This window comes from Colletotrichum paranaense, assembly GCF_030867605.1.
Source record: "Colletotrichum paranaense strain IMI 384185 chromosome Unknown Scaffold_1.1, whole genome shotgun sequence".
Taxonomy (NCBI): domain Eukaryota; kingdom Fungi; phylum Ascomycota; class Sordariomycetes; order Glomerellales; family Glomerellaceae; genus Colletotrichum; species Colletotrichum paranaense.
Genome location: NW_026848959.1, coordinates 4241016 through 4254071, shown reverse-complemented (window position 1 = coordinate 4254071; position 13056 = coordinate 4241016). Strand labels below are relative to the sequence as shown.

General features: G+C 52.0%; 2 protein-coding genes across 2 annotated transcripts; one reads left to right on the top strand and one right to left on the bottom strand.

Moving 5' to 3' along the window:
* Positions 1–2058: 2058 nt before the first annotated feature.
* CPAR01_01468 (uncharacterized protein) lies at positions 2059–2724 on the top strand (the record flags this gene model as incomplete). The annotated part of the gene is made up of 1 exon (XM_060485757.1): positions 2059–2724. One exon carries the CDS (start codon positions 2059–2061, stop codon positions 2722–2724), a length of 666 nt encoding a protein of 221 aa, XP_060356614.1.
* Positions 2725–6029: 3305 nt separating this feature from the next.
* On the bottom strand, positions 6030–6353 carry CPAR01_01467 (uncharacterized protein; the record flags this gene model as incomplete). The annotated part of the gene is made up of 1 exon (XM_060485756.1): positions 6030–6353. A coding segment is annotated over one exon (324 nt), but the record flags the coding sequence as incomplete, so codon positions are not given.
* Between the last annotated feature and the right edge of the window lie 6703 nt (positions 6354–13056).

The following is a 13056-nucleotide window of genomic DNA, read 5'->3' as shown; positions in this document are numbered from 1 at the left end:
TAACAATGAAGCGAACGAGCCGAATTGGCCTGCTTTACGGTAATAATTAAACCTGGTCCTTCTCTTTTTCTGCCGTTTGCTCTGCCGACCCGCTTTCCGTTCACACTCAACATGGGAAGTGTATAGCGAGATTGGATCTCGTCAGAGTCCCCAGCCTCCAAGGGGCCGCTGCTCATGCATGGAAGCTTTCATGGAACGATTGTGGAAAAAGTTCGACCGCTTCTGTAATTTCCCAAATTTTCTCCATATCCAGTCCGGGCTCCCAGGTCAGCCCACCGCCTCCAGCCAGTCAGGGGATTATGTTGTTGTGAGATTTGGTTGGGCTGGAAAACGAGCCTATGAGAGTGGTAGAAAAGAGAGGCGGTCACGACGCCGAATGCAACTTCAATTTTGTACAAACTTTTTTTTTCTCACTCTCATTCCCCGATGACCGGCGTTCTCTATCCAGTTACTCCGTTTACCACGGGAACAAAAACCTTGGTCATGACCAACCAACTCACATCACACCCCCGGTATGCTTAATCTCATCTTCAGCCTTGTCTGTCATGTGCCAGGCAATGTGAGAACCCCTAAAATTTCCATCCCCTTCTCCAGACTCCAGACTCCGGACTTTTGAGTTCGGTTCGGTGTCTTGCGTGAAATGCCAGCCAAATGATCTGTAGGACTTTTTGAGTATGAACTGTATGAGCCGCACATCTGGGGTCATCCATCCTAGTGGGACTTCCGTCACGCACTCTATTTCGCAATTCCCAAGGAAAAAAAAACCTGAATGAATTACCTGCCCGGGCCCAGAGCTGTCTGTTACTTGCGCCGCCCGCGCGCGTCCGCATCTTGATGGTTCCCGATGAGGCCATCCCTGCGAGGTCTACAAACCCAAAATGTGAAAGGGAAAAAGCCAAGTCTACCGTTCCATCCGCAATAAGAGTTCTGCCTTACCGCTCCTGCTACAAGCACTGCTTCCTACTCTACCAATCCCTGGGGAAAGCTTCTTTCCGTGACCGAGCGAGAAGCCGGCGAACCATGGGCTCTGTCACGAATCACATCACGAGCCGTGAGCCGGCCGTTAAACCTCCTCCCTGACTCTCCGACTCTTTCGTTCATCCAATCGCACGTCTCACGGACAGCTCTGCATACAATGTGTAACTGTAAGGTGTGCCGAACTCTGTAGTGAAGACACGGTACACCGTCTTGAAGGAAGGCCATATCCCTCTCGGAGATTAACCACCAACTCCGTAATACCAGCAACCTGTATGCGCGTGCCGTGATATGCTTACTTTACCTTTCATGCCGTGTCCGTCCGTGAGAACTCCGTCCCACGCTCGTTATCCTCTGTAGCCCTGGACCCTGGAAAATTGTGGACAATCTTCTGAGGTTACACTACTGCAAGTCAACAATTAACAAGAACCCTAAAAAGTCCGACGACGAACGCGAGGAATGCGCGACCGCCTCGGGGAAGCGAAATCTTGAAGAAGGCTTGTTTAATCACACGAGACAAGGTCCCGGGGGAGGGGGGGTTCGGTTCGTTGCTGTCATTTCCAGTTCTTTAAGATACAATTCCAACATGTCACTGGCTCACCGAGTCCCACCGAGGCATGGAGGAATGGATACGTATCAAGGATTTGAACATCCTACACGCCAAACACGAAGCTCGACGTGCCGTTTGTCCTGTCGTCCATCATTGTGTGAGACTGTGAGACTCTCCATCCCCTTTGCTGAGCTCGAAAAAGGAACGGTAAGGAATTCCAATCACTCGGGTCCAGAACATGGCCGGAGCGCGGTAACATTTGCGCACATCTCCCGTCCCCGTGGGATGGACGGCGCAAAAAGAAGGATGTCTCAGGATAATTGGACAATAATGAATATGGGTGTCTTCAGAGGTTCAGCCTCCTTCTTGGTCTCTGCCGTGTCACCACGTTCCTATGTAGATCCGATGCTTGGCCTAGACCCCTGGCCCCCAATCAGACCAAGCATTCCTTATTTCCCTTTTTCGTTCCTTTTTGTCAATATGCTGTTTCTGTTTCTGCCTGTTATCTTCACCGGTCGACCGGTGGTGATCAAATGTCTCTGTTTCAGCATCGCCAGCTGGCACCCACAGCTTTCAGCTTCATCCAACTTTGCTTATTGCTCTGCGCCTCCTCTCTCCCCCCGAATATCTTCGGTCGAGGGATGGAGCTGAAGACCCAAGTCCGGGGAGTCTTATTCCCGTGGCTATTCTTATCGAGACCCTTCCTCTGTGTCTGTCTCTCGCTTGGTTCTTCCTGTTGGCGATCAGCCTTTTCCTTGTCTAGGACACGAATCCGGTCTATTGGATGTCGATGCCAATCTTACTGCCGCATCAACAAGTTCAGCCCTTTTTTTCTCACACAGGCCGGGCTCACAACCGTTTCAATGACCCACCGTTTCGGATTCTCATTGGTTGGTGGCTGCTTACCTTGGTCTCTTGGGGAGCACTGGGATCAATCACTGATCTTCCCCCCCGCAATGGTCTCACGTTACGTGCAACCTTGGCACCGTAATGTGCACATCATCACCCTCGAGCACTTTCAACCCTTGCTGGCGCCTTTCATACCCCAGTTGCCCAGTTTCCGCCTAGACATGCAAGTCGAGGTCAGCTGGTCACGATCCCAAGACAACACTGCCCAAGAGATATTGAGAAAGAAGAAATGTCCGTACAAAACTACGCTTGATAGACAGCGCACACAGCCTGCCTGCCTGCCTGCCTAGACCTCTACGAATAGAAGAAACAGGCAAGAGAAGCGAGGGAAGCCTGCAGCAGGCTATGCTTCTCGATACAACACACTCCTGCGCTCGCTTCCCCCATGTCGCGTAAGACGCCCTGGGTCAAATGATGAATCGATGATTTCCCTCCTCAGTCGCCTTTTTGGCGCATCGCTCGACCACGTTTTTCACACATCTGCACGTCGCCCACCCTGTATCCGCCTACCTGGGTACGGAGTACGGCAGCACGGCAGAGTACCAGACCCAGGCTGTATCTCTAGGCAAGACAGGAAAATACTGGTAGCGATGGGAAGCTGACGGTATGCCGATGCTGACGGCATCAATCAAACGTCCCACGACCCTTGTCGACCGTATCCCTGGTCTTGCTCGCAATGTTTCCGAAAGGAGCCCATACTATTGCCATATCCGTAGAGATGGGAGTCATCGGGTACAGTAAACACCGTTTGATTCTTGCCGTCGCAGTTTCAAATGTAACATGGAACAGAGAGAGTCGTTGGCGGTGGTGGCTTAGCCAAAGCACAACCGCCCGATAACACGAAATGTCGAGCGAGCACCGCGTATTCCGTAAATACCTACTACACACAGCCATGGCAGTAGGGTCTTTTTGCCCGGTTTTCTTCCCGCAAGAGACTAAGAAGCGAAAGGAAGGAAGACGTGGAACGCCTCGTAAAGAAGACCGAGCCGAGGGAAGAAATCGTCCAACGATAGTTCGGCGATCTCCTTCCCTTCTCATACTCTCCCTACGGCGCGTGGGAGAGCCGTGGAAAGCGTGTGCCCGCCCGTCCTAACGCAAGCCTCCCATTACCAGATCTACGGATCCGCGGCGCGGGGGCTTGTCATCGCGGCGGTGATCGGGACACCAAGGCTTGCGGTAACATGGCACTTGGATGGGCGGATGGTAACACGAACGTGCCCCGTCCCATTCGAAAACCTGGAAAGCCACACAAGAAGCCTCAAGCCTTCAAGCCTCACTACGATGCCCCAAGCTCCAAACCTTGAGTTCAAGCAAACGGTTGGTTCCTGAGACCTGAGTAGGTAGACCGTAGAGAGCAGTTTTTGGGTGGGATGGCAGTTCCCGTGTTTCCCCAGAGTTAGCGCCAACGAAACACCTTCTTGAAGCGTACAAGCTCGAGGAATACCAAGTCATGGCGGAAAGAAAGCCACACCCAAATGGAGGGTTAGTCTTTTTTTTTTTTTTTTCCCTCTTTCCACGATAGGGGAGGACAAAGACATTGACAACTGCCAGTGATCGAGCAGGACACCACGAGACCACATTACCCCTCGTTCCATCCCACTTGCCGGGAATTGGTGGCTTGTCTTAAGAGGCACTGATCGTTCAAAGCTTGATGGAAATTGCCGTCGCGGATCCGCATCTCGATAATCGCGATTGTCGCCGGCTAGCCAAGAGGCCTTCAGCTTGCCCAGACACAACTCAAAATCTTTCCCATGGTGCCATGGTGCAATGGCACATTACCTACCCAGAGCCGGGCTCGCGGTAGCACCAGGACCATGGTGATGGCGTCCGCGTTCTCCTTTTGACCTTCTGGCATATATCTTGGAAAACTTTGGACACTACAAACAAGCGTCGGCAAAGGAGATCGCACCAATATTACGCCTCAAGTCTTGGATTACTTGTTTGTTCCGCACCACAATGCGGAACCGAACGAGCTGAATGCCGATCAGGGTGTACGAAGAGGTGTCACAATCTGGGCAAAACTGAAGACATAACGTTCCACCGTCTAAAGATTGTTTCTCAAGCCATGGTGGCACTTCTCCATAGTGTGGCTTTCCTTGTGCGACCACACACTTTACCAATGACGCTGTCAAGACCACTCACACCGGAAATCCCCAACGTTCGTGCCGTTCAAGCATATCCATACCACTAAAACATCAGACAAAAAGGCTTCGGGGTCCGTATTTGGTTTGACTGATCGACCGTTTCTGTAATGACAAGGTTGGGCCTCACTCATCCCATCCCTCTCCTCAATTGCCCGAGAATCCGTAAGCAAGCAAATTCGGAACGAAAACGAGGGTGCGCTTTTCTCGGGTTCCTGATGGAGAACATGTTGACGTTGTTGGTCTACGTCTTTGTCTGCCCACCCAACTCCGGGGAGGGGACTGGACCGGACCCATATTCCGCGGCGAAGCACGGAGGCTTCGGGGAAAGCTCTTGGGTTCCGGGTTTGGACACACAGTCAGAAGCTTATTGACATTACAACCTCGTGTCAACCTACACAGCATTTGTCTTACTGTTACACAAAGACCAGCTCAGTCAGTTCTGCAGGCTGACACACTTGTTCCCAATCTAGAGGCTCAGACACATGTTCCTGTCTTGCTTGCTGCCTTGCCATGCTGTGTCACCGCGCCACCGTCAGCAACAACGTCGCAGATTGCTGACATTTTGACGAACAACCCACCCACACACTCAGGCAACTCCTCGTGGGACCTGAGAAACGGAGGCAGAAACAAGCGCAGATGGGGACGCGGAGCGGGAGGACGCTCCCAGCCACAGTCCTGATATTGACATGATACTGATGGGTGGTGTGGTGGTCGCGGGCGGACGGTGGATAAAATAAAATAAAAAGACGGTTGTGACGTGCTCCTATCATCCCACCATACGGAAAGCGTCACTTGCATGAGAGAGAAAGTCGCATTACGGCTGGGACCTAGATACGTGCTTGCGATGCGAAACTGCGGAAAGCTGTGTACTGAGTGTACATGTCCTAGAAGTTCCGTCCACGTCAACCACACCACTCCCGTCCTTCCAAGCCGGCCGAATTCCGTTACAACCACCGTTTTGGACAGCGTCTCCTCTGATTGGCGCCTTTTTTCACTCATTGAAAGGTACCCAGTTACAGCATATCCTCCCACTCCCATCCAACAGCAGAGTGTCTGTGATGACACATGGTTACGCTGCATGGTGATCCTCTCCCATGCAGCCTTATCCCCCAACTCGGAATGCCTGCGGTCACAAAAAAACGGTGCTGGCGGCGCTGGCGAGCTGGCTGGCTGGCTGAGTGAGTGTCCGAGTGGACTTCGCGTTCGGTTCGGTCTCACGGCGAGCCAGTCATACCTAGCGGCAAGCGGTGCCACGGCGGTGGTGGTCTTGGAGAAACAGACAAACATTCCCATCATGACGACGACTCTCACCTCACCATCACACTCGAACTCACACTCACATGTCTGCAGAATCCCACGGCCACGTTGTCTTTTGCTTGGTTTCCCCATCCTGTTTGATAAACAACCGCATCCACTTGATGTGCTTTCTCGCACTCTCACTCGCTTCATAATCACCCATACGATGTATGTATTCGTACACACACACCCGAACCCCGTTTTGTTCCATCCGCGTTCTCTCCCCACTCGAAATAGAAGGAAAAGAACATCGGCTCGTGAAAATCAAAAAGTTCCCAGTCTGTTCCCCATTGTAAAAAGTGCACATGCAGCGGCGTGACCCAACTTTCCAAAAGTCTTGGCTTTCCGCTGTCGCGCTGACGAACCGAAGGTTCTACATCCTTGGGGTTTTTGACATTTGTTCTCCGTTTCCCGTGCCGAGGACACCGAAAGTTCCTTGACAGGCTGACTGTCTCCGCTCCCGCCAAGCGGACCAGGGTGTTTGTGTGTGGTTGTCGGTCCAAGGCAAACGTTCACACAAAGGCGGTCAGGTCCTGCCAATCACCCAGGTAGTGACTGTGCTTGCTTGCCTGCCCGGTAATTATCATGGGTCGCATGAAAACTGTCCGTCAATGTTGTTGAGAAGCGTTGTTGATGAACTTCTGTCGATGGGTGTGACTCACAATGAGTTGGCGATCTTCTCCCCCCCATCCCCTTCTGCAACAACCCTTGTCTAAGCGGTTAACCTCACCTCGGGCATTTTCCAGTCATAACGCTTCCTTCAACCCGATCATCTTTTTCCCCCTGCTCTCCAAGGCTGAGATGGTTGATGAATGACACCGTCTCTGTGGAACCGAGATTCTTGACTTGCGAGACCGCTTGTCTTTGCTTCACCCTCCCTCCCCTCATCCAGCACCCTGGTTCACGTCAGGTATTCCTACGTCTCTAGCTTGGTGAAGTGCTCGTGCAGATGAGCGCGTACGCAGAAAAGAGGGTCATTTTTCTTCACTTCCTGTGTCACGATGCGAAAGATGTCATTATCCCGTCTCGAAGAAATCATGTGAAAATCTTCACAAGCCTGAAGTGTCCCTCCCTTTCTCCACTATACGGAACGGAAACCTGGCACCGCTTTCGGCTGCCATATGAATCCACGTTACATTTCCCAATCTTGCCAAACCCATGGACCCCGGTTACGCTATGGGGAATAGAAGTAAATGACAGAAGCGGTGGAGAGAGGATCATCTTCTTCGAAACCAAGGAAGAAGAGAAATAACGTCTAGAAGGAGCGGATCCTCGACGAATGGAAGCATTCCCGAACAAGGACCCTCACCTCCTCATCATCGCGAACCCCTTCGTTTGAGGGTCAGAGGGGCTATGGGGCGCGCACACACGAGCAAACACCAAAATGAAAAGATGGAGCACAATAGCGACAAAAAAGATGGCTGGGATATCGTTGTCGGGCGTCATGCTACGGTAAGGGGAAAGTTGAGACTGGCCACTCAGGACTCAAGAAAAGGGGTTCTCCTAGTTCTCTTCTGGCTTCACCGTTTGAAAAAAAAACTTGCTCCACCCTACTTTCGGTGAAGGCGAAATAACTTGAGACGAAGATCAGACCGAAACCAGTCTGCTGGGAAATTTCACCATCCCCTTTGAGCCGCCTCTGAACCGTGCAATCCCCGTCGGTGAGAGGCCTACGACGAAAACGACGACACCGACTTTCCTATCCACGATCAAGGATTCTCCCTTGGCCATTAGTGTACGGATAGTCAAGGGGACCACATCTGTGCTCTCGAGACCCTTACACCGTTTGAGCCTCATCTTCCGAATCCCATCACCATCCACTTACCCATGTAGCTTCAAGTAACGATGTTGGGAACGAACGAACTCGGGGTTTGACCCTTCCATTCCTTCCTCGTTCGCCTTCTATGGATACGGATATCCGCTCTGTTGGGTCAGCCAGCCCCAGTTCGTACTCATTGACGTGATGCCTGCTTCAGCCCGCCCAATGCCGCTACCAAACGGTTTACTACTGCTGCTTGCCCTTGGCTATAACACGGAGACACAGGCTGCTAATGTTCAATTTCGGCGGTGCCGTTCCCACGTACACGGGACCCAATGAATGGGGAGACAATTGGAGCCCATCTTCAGCTTCAGCTTCGGTCAGCTTCTGCCGCGTGGCGGCACAAATGTCTCACGGTGAACGGGCACGTATGCGATCGAGCGGCGCGGCGAGTGGAATTCTGAGAGACCCTCTTCATTGGAAAAGTTGAGGCTGCAGAATGAAATGCTTCCCGTGGTTCATCGCACATTGACGAATGAGCAGGAAAAACAACTATACCAATTGCCGTGGATTTGGCGAAATAAGCTTCGCTAGAGTCCCCATCAATGTCTCACTCTCTATAATCCCACGAAAAGAACCTATCTCTAACACGAAGTAGTCTCCGTTGTCCCAGTCCCACGAACGGAGCGTGAAGCCAGACCCGGTGCTCTGGTAAAAGCGTGTGTCACTAGCTTCGCGATGCCGACGCTTCTCCAGCCAGCCACGCCCTGAGCAGAGGTATCTCACCCTATGTGCTACGGCCCGACACTACGGATAGAGGTCCGAAAATTGGAAAAATCGTATTCGTTGACCCTCATCGTCCTTTCCATTCTGAGAAACCCATTCCGCGTTGTCCTAGCCATAGCTTCAGAACTCTGAGCTGCCCTCCGCTCACTCGTAGCCGGCGGCAATCAAGTGCCGCCTCTTCGGACATGGACATTTACCACCGGAAAGGGATAAGAGGCATCGTCCAAGTGGGATGCCATCGGTGACGAGAGCTACTCTGTTGCTCACATTACCCACGAAACGTAGCCTAGTAGGAATAGAGGGCAAACGCCATCGACCCAAAATGTCGGATATGATCAACTCCGGAATCCTCAGAAAAAGCCATGAACCTTCGCTCCGGCGAATGGGAATTTCTGCCCTTGCGGATACGGTCTCCCACTCACCCCCCTCAAGCGTACCGCAGCCCCGGTACGAACGCCCTCCATCTGCCGCGTGCCTGGCACATGCCCGCGGCTCTCCGATCCCCATTGCGGCGATCTTTACACTCTCCTAACTCGTCTTCCATCACGTTTTCTTGCATCGGTCGGCGCCCTTGCATGAACCTTGGCAGTTGGAAAGAAGTTATCTGTTCCTCTTCCCGCTTTGTTGAGTTTTTAACCCGTTACTATTGTTGAACTGGGCGACTGTGACGCTGCGGCGTCAGGAGACCGGACGAAACGAAACACAACGCCGCAGCGCCTCCTTTCCTCGTCTGATTGTTTTGGCTCTTCACTCTTGTCTTGTTCCTTTGGGCGCCCTTCTTCCCACGCCCCTTTTGATGCGCCGACCGGCCCAGGAACCCGGAAGATGCCATTCTATTGGGCTGATGGGACGCTTGCGCGGTCTGAGACGCATACGGAGTACGGATACAGGTGACTGATGGAAGCACCGAGTGGAACTGTGGAACATTCTCCCGTACTCCGTACACAACAATAATAGCAGCGCTTTTTGGGCTTGGACTTCATCGGCGTCCTGACAGAGATATCCTCCGACGCCAACACTGACCACCACTGTCACATCGTGTCTGTCCTCATCTCAACACCGGCAGATATTTTTGGGCGGGTAATTTCTGTACGTGTAAGAGCCGCTTCGCCACAGGGGGCAGGAGAAGAAATGCCACGTCTCCGTTTTCTCATCTACACTAATGAGTTTTAATTCGAAATCTCCGTCTTGAATGCTAAACAAACCGTGCCCCAATTCCGTTCCCGTTTACACCACTACTACTTCAGAGTCTGTACCGTTCCTGTTCCTGTTCCTGACTCCGCGTCCCCTGTCCTTGTATGTGGTTGTCAAATTTTCGTCAAACTCCAATATTGTGGGAAATTCTTTTCTTAAAAATCCAGGAACCACGAACAAAGCCCACTTTGACTGGGATGAGGGGATCTTGCATCCAAAATTCGGGTCCGTTCTTCCTCTGCAAGGTCAGAACCCGCCCCAGAACTCTGTCGGAAATTCAGGAACATGTGGCAAATTTTCTAGAAGGTATTCCGTAAATTGGCAACGCCTCCATCCAGTTCCATCGAAATTGGAGTTAAGATTTCTCTCCGTATTTTTCTTTGCCTCTCCGGTACCCAGCAGTCTGTCACCAACCAACACATGGAAATCCACGAGGCTGGGGTTTCGGGTTCGTTCGTCTCGGTTTGCCGAGATGCGCGTGATGTAAGCTGTAGTAATGCAGGGAACCAGTTGGTTCCGTTACACGAACTCTCTCTCTCCCATTCTCACCTGAGCAGATTTTCCCCCACAAAAAACGGTTGTGGGAATAACATCGTCATTCCGGGCCCCACGAAATGCACGTCGTCGATCTTTCTTCTGCCAGTCAGCAGACCCAGAGTATGGAGTACCTTGCTTTGCGCTATTGTTGGAACACACAACACACCGGACGGGGTACCGACTGCCGGAACCCGGTCAGGGTATCATCGTCTCGTACAATGGAAGAAGAAACATCAAGAAATCAAGAGAAATTGGTCATCAAGGAAATACGGTGAAATGAGAATTTCGGAACCCCCAGAACGGTGTGAGACCCAAGGTACCTGACCAGAAAAGAAAAGAAAAGAAAAGATGCCAATTCGTGAGTCATCCGTTCCAGCCGTGCCTCACCGTTCCCATCCCGTTTCTCCGTCCTGGCATCCATCGTGCAGATGCAGCGTCGCATCGAACGTGTCCCCGTGACGGGTTCCAAAGGACCGGTACCAACCAGAAGGAAATGTTGGAAACAGTGTACACTGCCCGTACACGAACCAGCTGCAGCATCCCGTCTTTCGGTGAATACTGTGCCTTGCTCTACTTCCCACGAACGCGTCGTCACTTGTCCGTCCGCCCGTGGGGGGGAGGAGAGAAAGGGGGTGTGTGTCTACGTCGCGTTGAAATGCCGTTCAAGAAATCGCATCCTCCATGATCACTGATGGGTGCCCGACTGCCCGTAGTATCATAGTCCGGCGTACGCACGTTTGCTTCTTTTCTATGCTACATGCTAGATAGAGGCGCGCACTGTCTTTTCTCTGGCAGACTGGCAGGCAGCGGCAGGATCGTGTACTCGTCACAATAGAGGGAGGGCTAAACACTAAAGTGCTTGCGTTCACTAGTTCGCGTGAAAAACCAATACCCATTTGCCCTGTTCCAGCTCTTTCAATCAAGTTTTGCTCAGGAACCGAGGCACCGGGAGAGGCTTCCCTTCGGCCCAGGAACAAAGAGTCCGTGTGCTCGCGGGCGCTTACACGCTGCAAGCCCCGATCCAGGCAACATTTCACGATCATCGAGGACAAGATGGACTTCTTTTTCTTCCCTCCCCCCCCCCCCAATGTCTCTAGCGCCTGTCAAGTTAGTGTCAACTAATACGGCGGATACCTACTTCCTGCGGCCTGCCGCTTCGGCTAGCAGAAACTTGCCTACTTAGCTAGCAATCCATCGTGAACTCTCACCAGGAACCGGTTGAAGTTTGACTCAGGACTACTACAGTTGGGCCAAGAATTTGGAGAGCTCCTCCTCTTCTTCGGCCGAGAACCTCCGTATCTCAGGATTTTGGGCCAAGGTTTAATTCCCCAGGTAGCTCTTTGCAGCTTTGCTTCTTCTCCCACGACGGCAAGATCTCGCGACGTCGGAAAGCTGTCACTGTGACGGTAGAAACATCCTCTCATACAGGTTGGTTTGGCGGGTTGCCCGAATTGGGCAATCCTGCAGCATTTGCTGTCTCTCTGCAGAAGATCCTTGTTTTACATCCTTGCATCGTGTACCCGTACTGATGATCAACCAGGGGAAAATGTGATCGAAAAGACGCTATCCACACTATGTGTTGGTTCCGAAGAGGAGGTCCAATGCAGAAAATACAGAAACCCATCATCTGATCAAAATGATTCCATCAGAAAACCCTGTTTTGGCGCCGGGCTTGGAGACTTGGAGACTTTGGGGGGTAACTCGGCACTTCGGTTGACTTCCTTGGGGCCATACGCCATTGACTCCTTCACTCCGTATTTCTGTCAGTGAGTTGCCTGCCGTCGTCGGAACGGGGGATCTTCGAAAAAGAAAGTGACAAAAAAGTGACGGTGTCACTGGTGTCAAGTATGGTCACGATCTTCTCCTCTGCTCTCCACCCGCCCGACCGTGCACACGCAATACACCGCTAAATCGAGCTGCAGGAGCAAGAGATGCGGAACCTTGGATACGGGGTGGGCGTCGCAATCGTTTGGGGATGCTGGGAACCAGGTGCAAATCACCCCCTCATGACGGGCAGGCAGATTGACAAGGCGTGTCACGATCGAACTTCTCCAGTTTCTCCAGCACCACTCACTCCCACCGTATTCTATTCTCAGGCAGGGGGGGGGGGGGTTTACCTGAGAGCATGACCGAATACTATTCAGATATCAGACGAGAAGCGTACGGTAGGTGATACTCGGGGCGAGCCACCGGTCTGAGACGGAGCCAAGCAAATTTGAAAAATGTACCGTAAGGTGATGATTATTTGATGTATTATTGTTGTCCTGGGTTGATTAGAGCCAGTAGTTCGCGATTTGGGATTGATGAACGAACATCGGGTCACTGCGGGAAACATAGTATTACCCTATTTGCATGTTGCGCAGGCAAAACATTGGCATTGTCTCAACGTCCCTCGAAAAAAGGGACATGCCTCCAAAGATTTGAAGGTCCGTTTCTGTGATACATTACAAACTTCCACGATGATCAGTCAAAGGGTTCTCTGTTTGTTGTCTGTGGTTTCAACCGGCGACCTCCGCGATCGAAAGGAGACAGTTCAGCTGATGTTTGATTTGGATTGTGCCATCGGGCAGCGGCGTAAAACTGACAAGTCGTACCATTATCACATTGAAAAGCTGTGACGAGTCCGTTCCAGGCGATGAGTATCAAAAAATGAGAAGAGAGTGGCACAGATGGTTCAAGTGGCTGAAGCGCTTCATGCGACTGATGTCTCTCTGCCCGGAGACATGGAGCCTTTGTCTACCTCTTGGTCGACTAGCAGCCCTATAGCATTCAGGAAACAGTAAAGACGGCGTTTTCATAGCAACATCCATCTCTCCCGCCGCATTCCCATTCCCCTGCCTGCCTCAGCTGTTCGAGCTTCGAGCGGCATTGAGGTCCTGGAGCTCTCCCCGGTCAAAACGGATGAT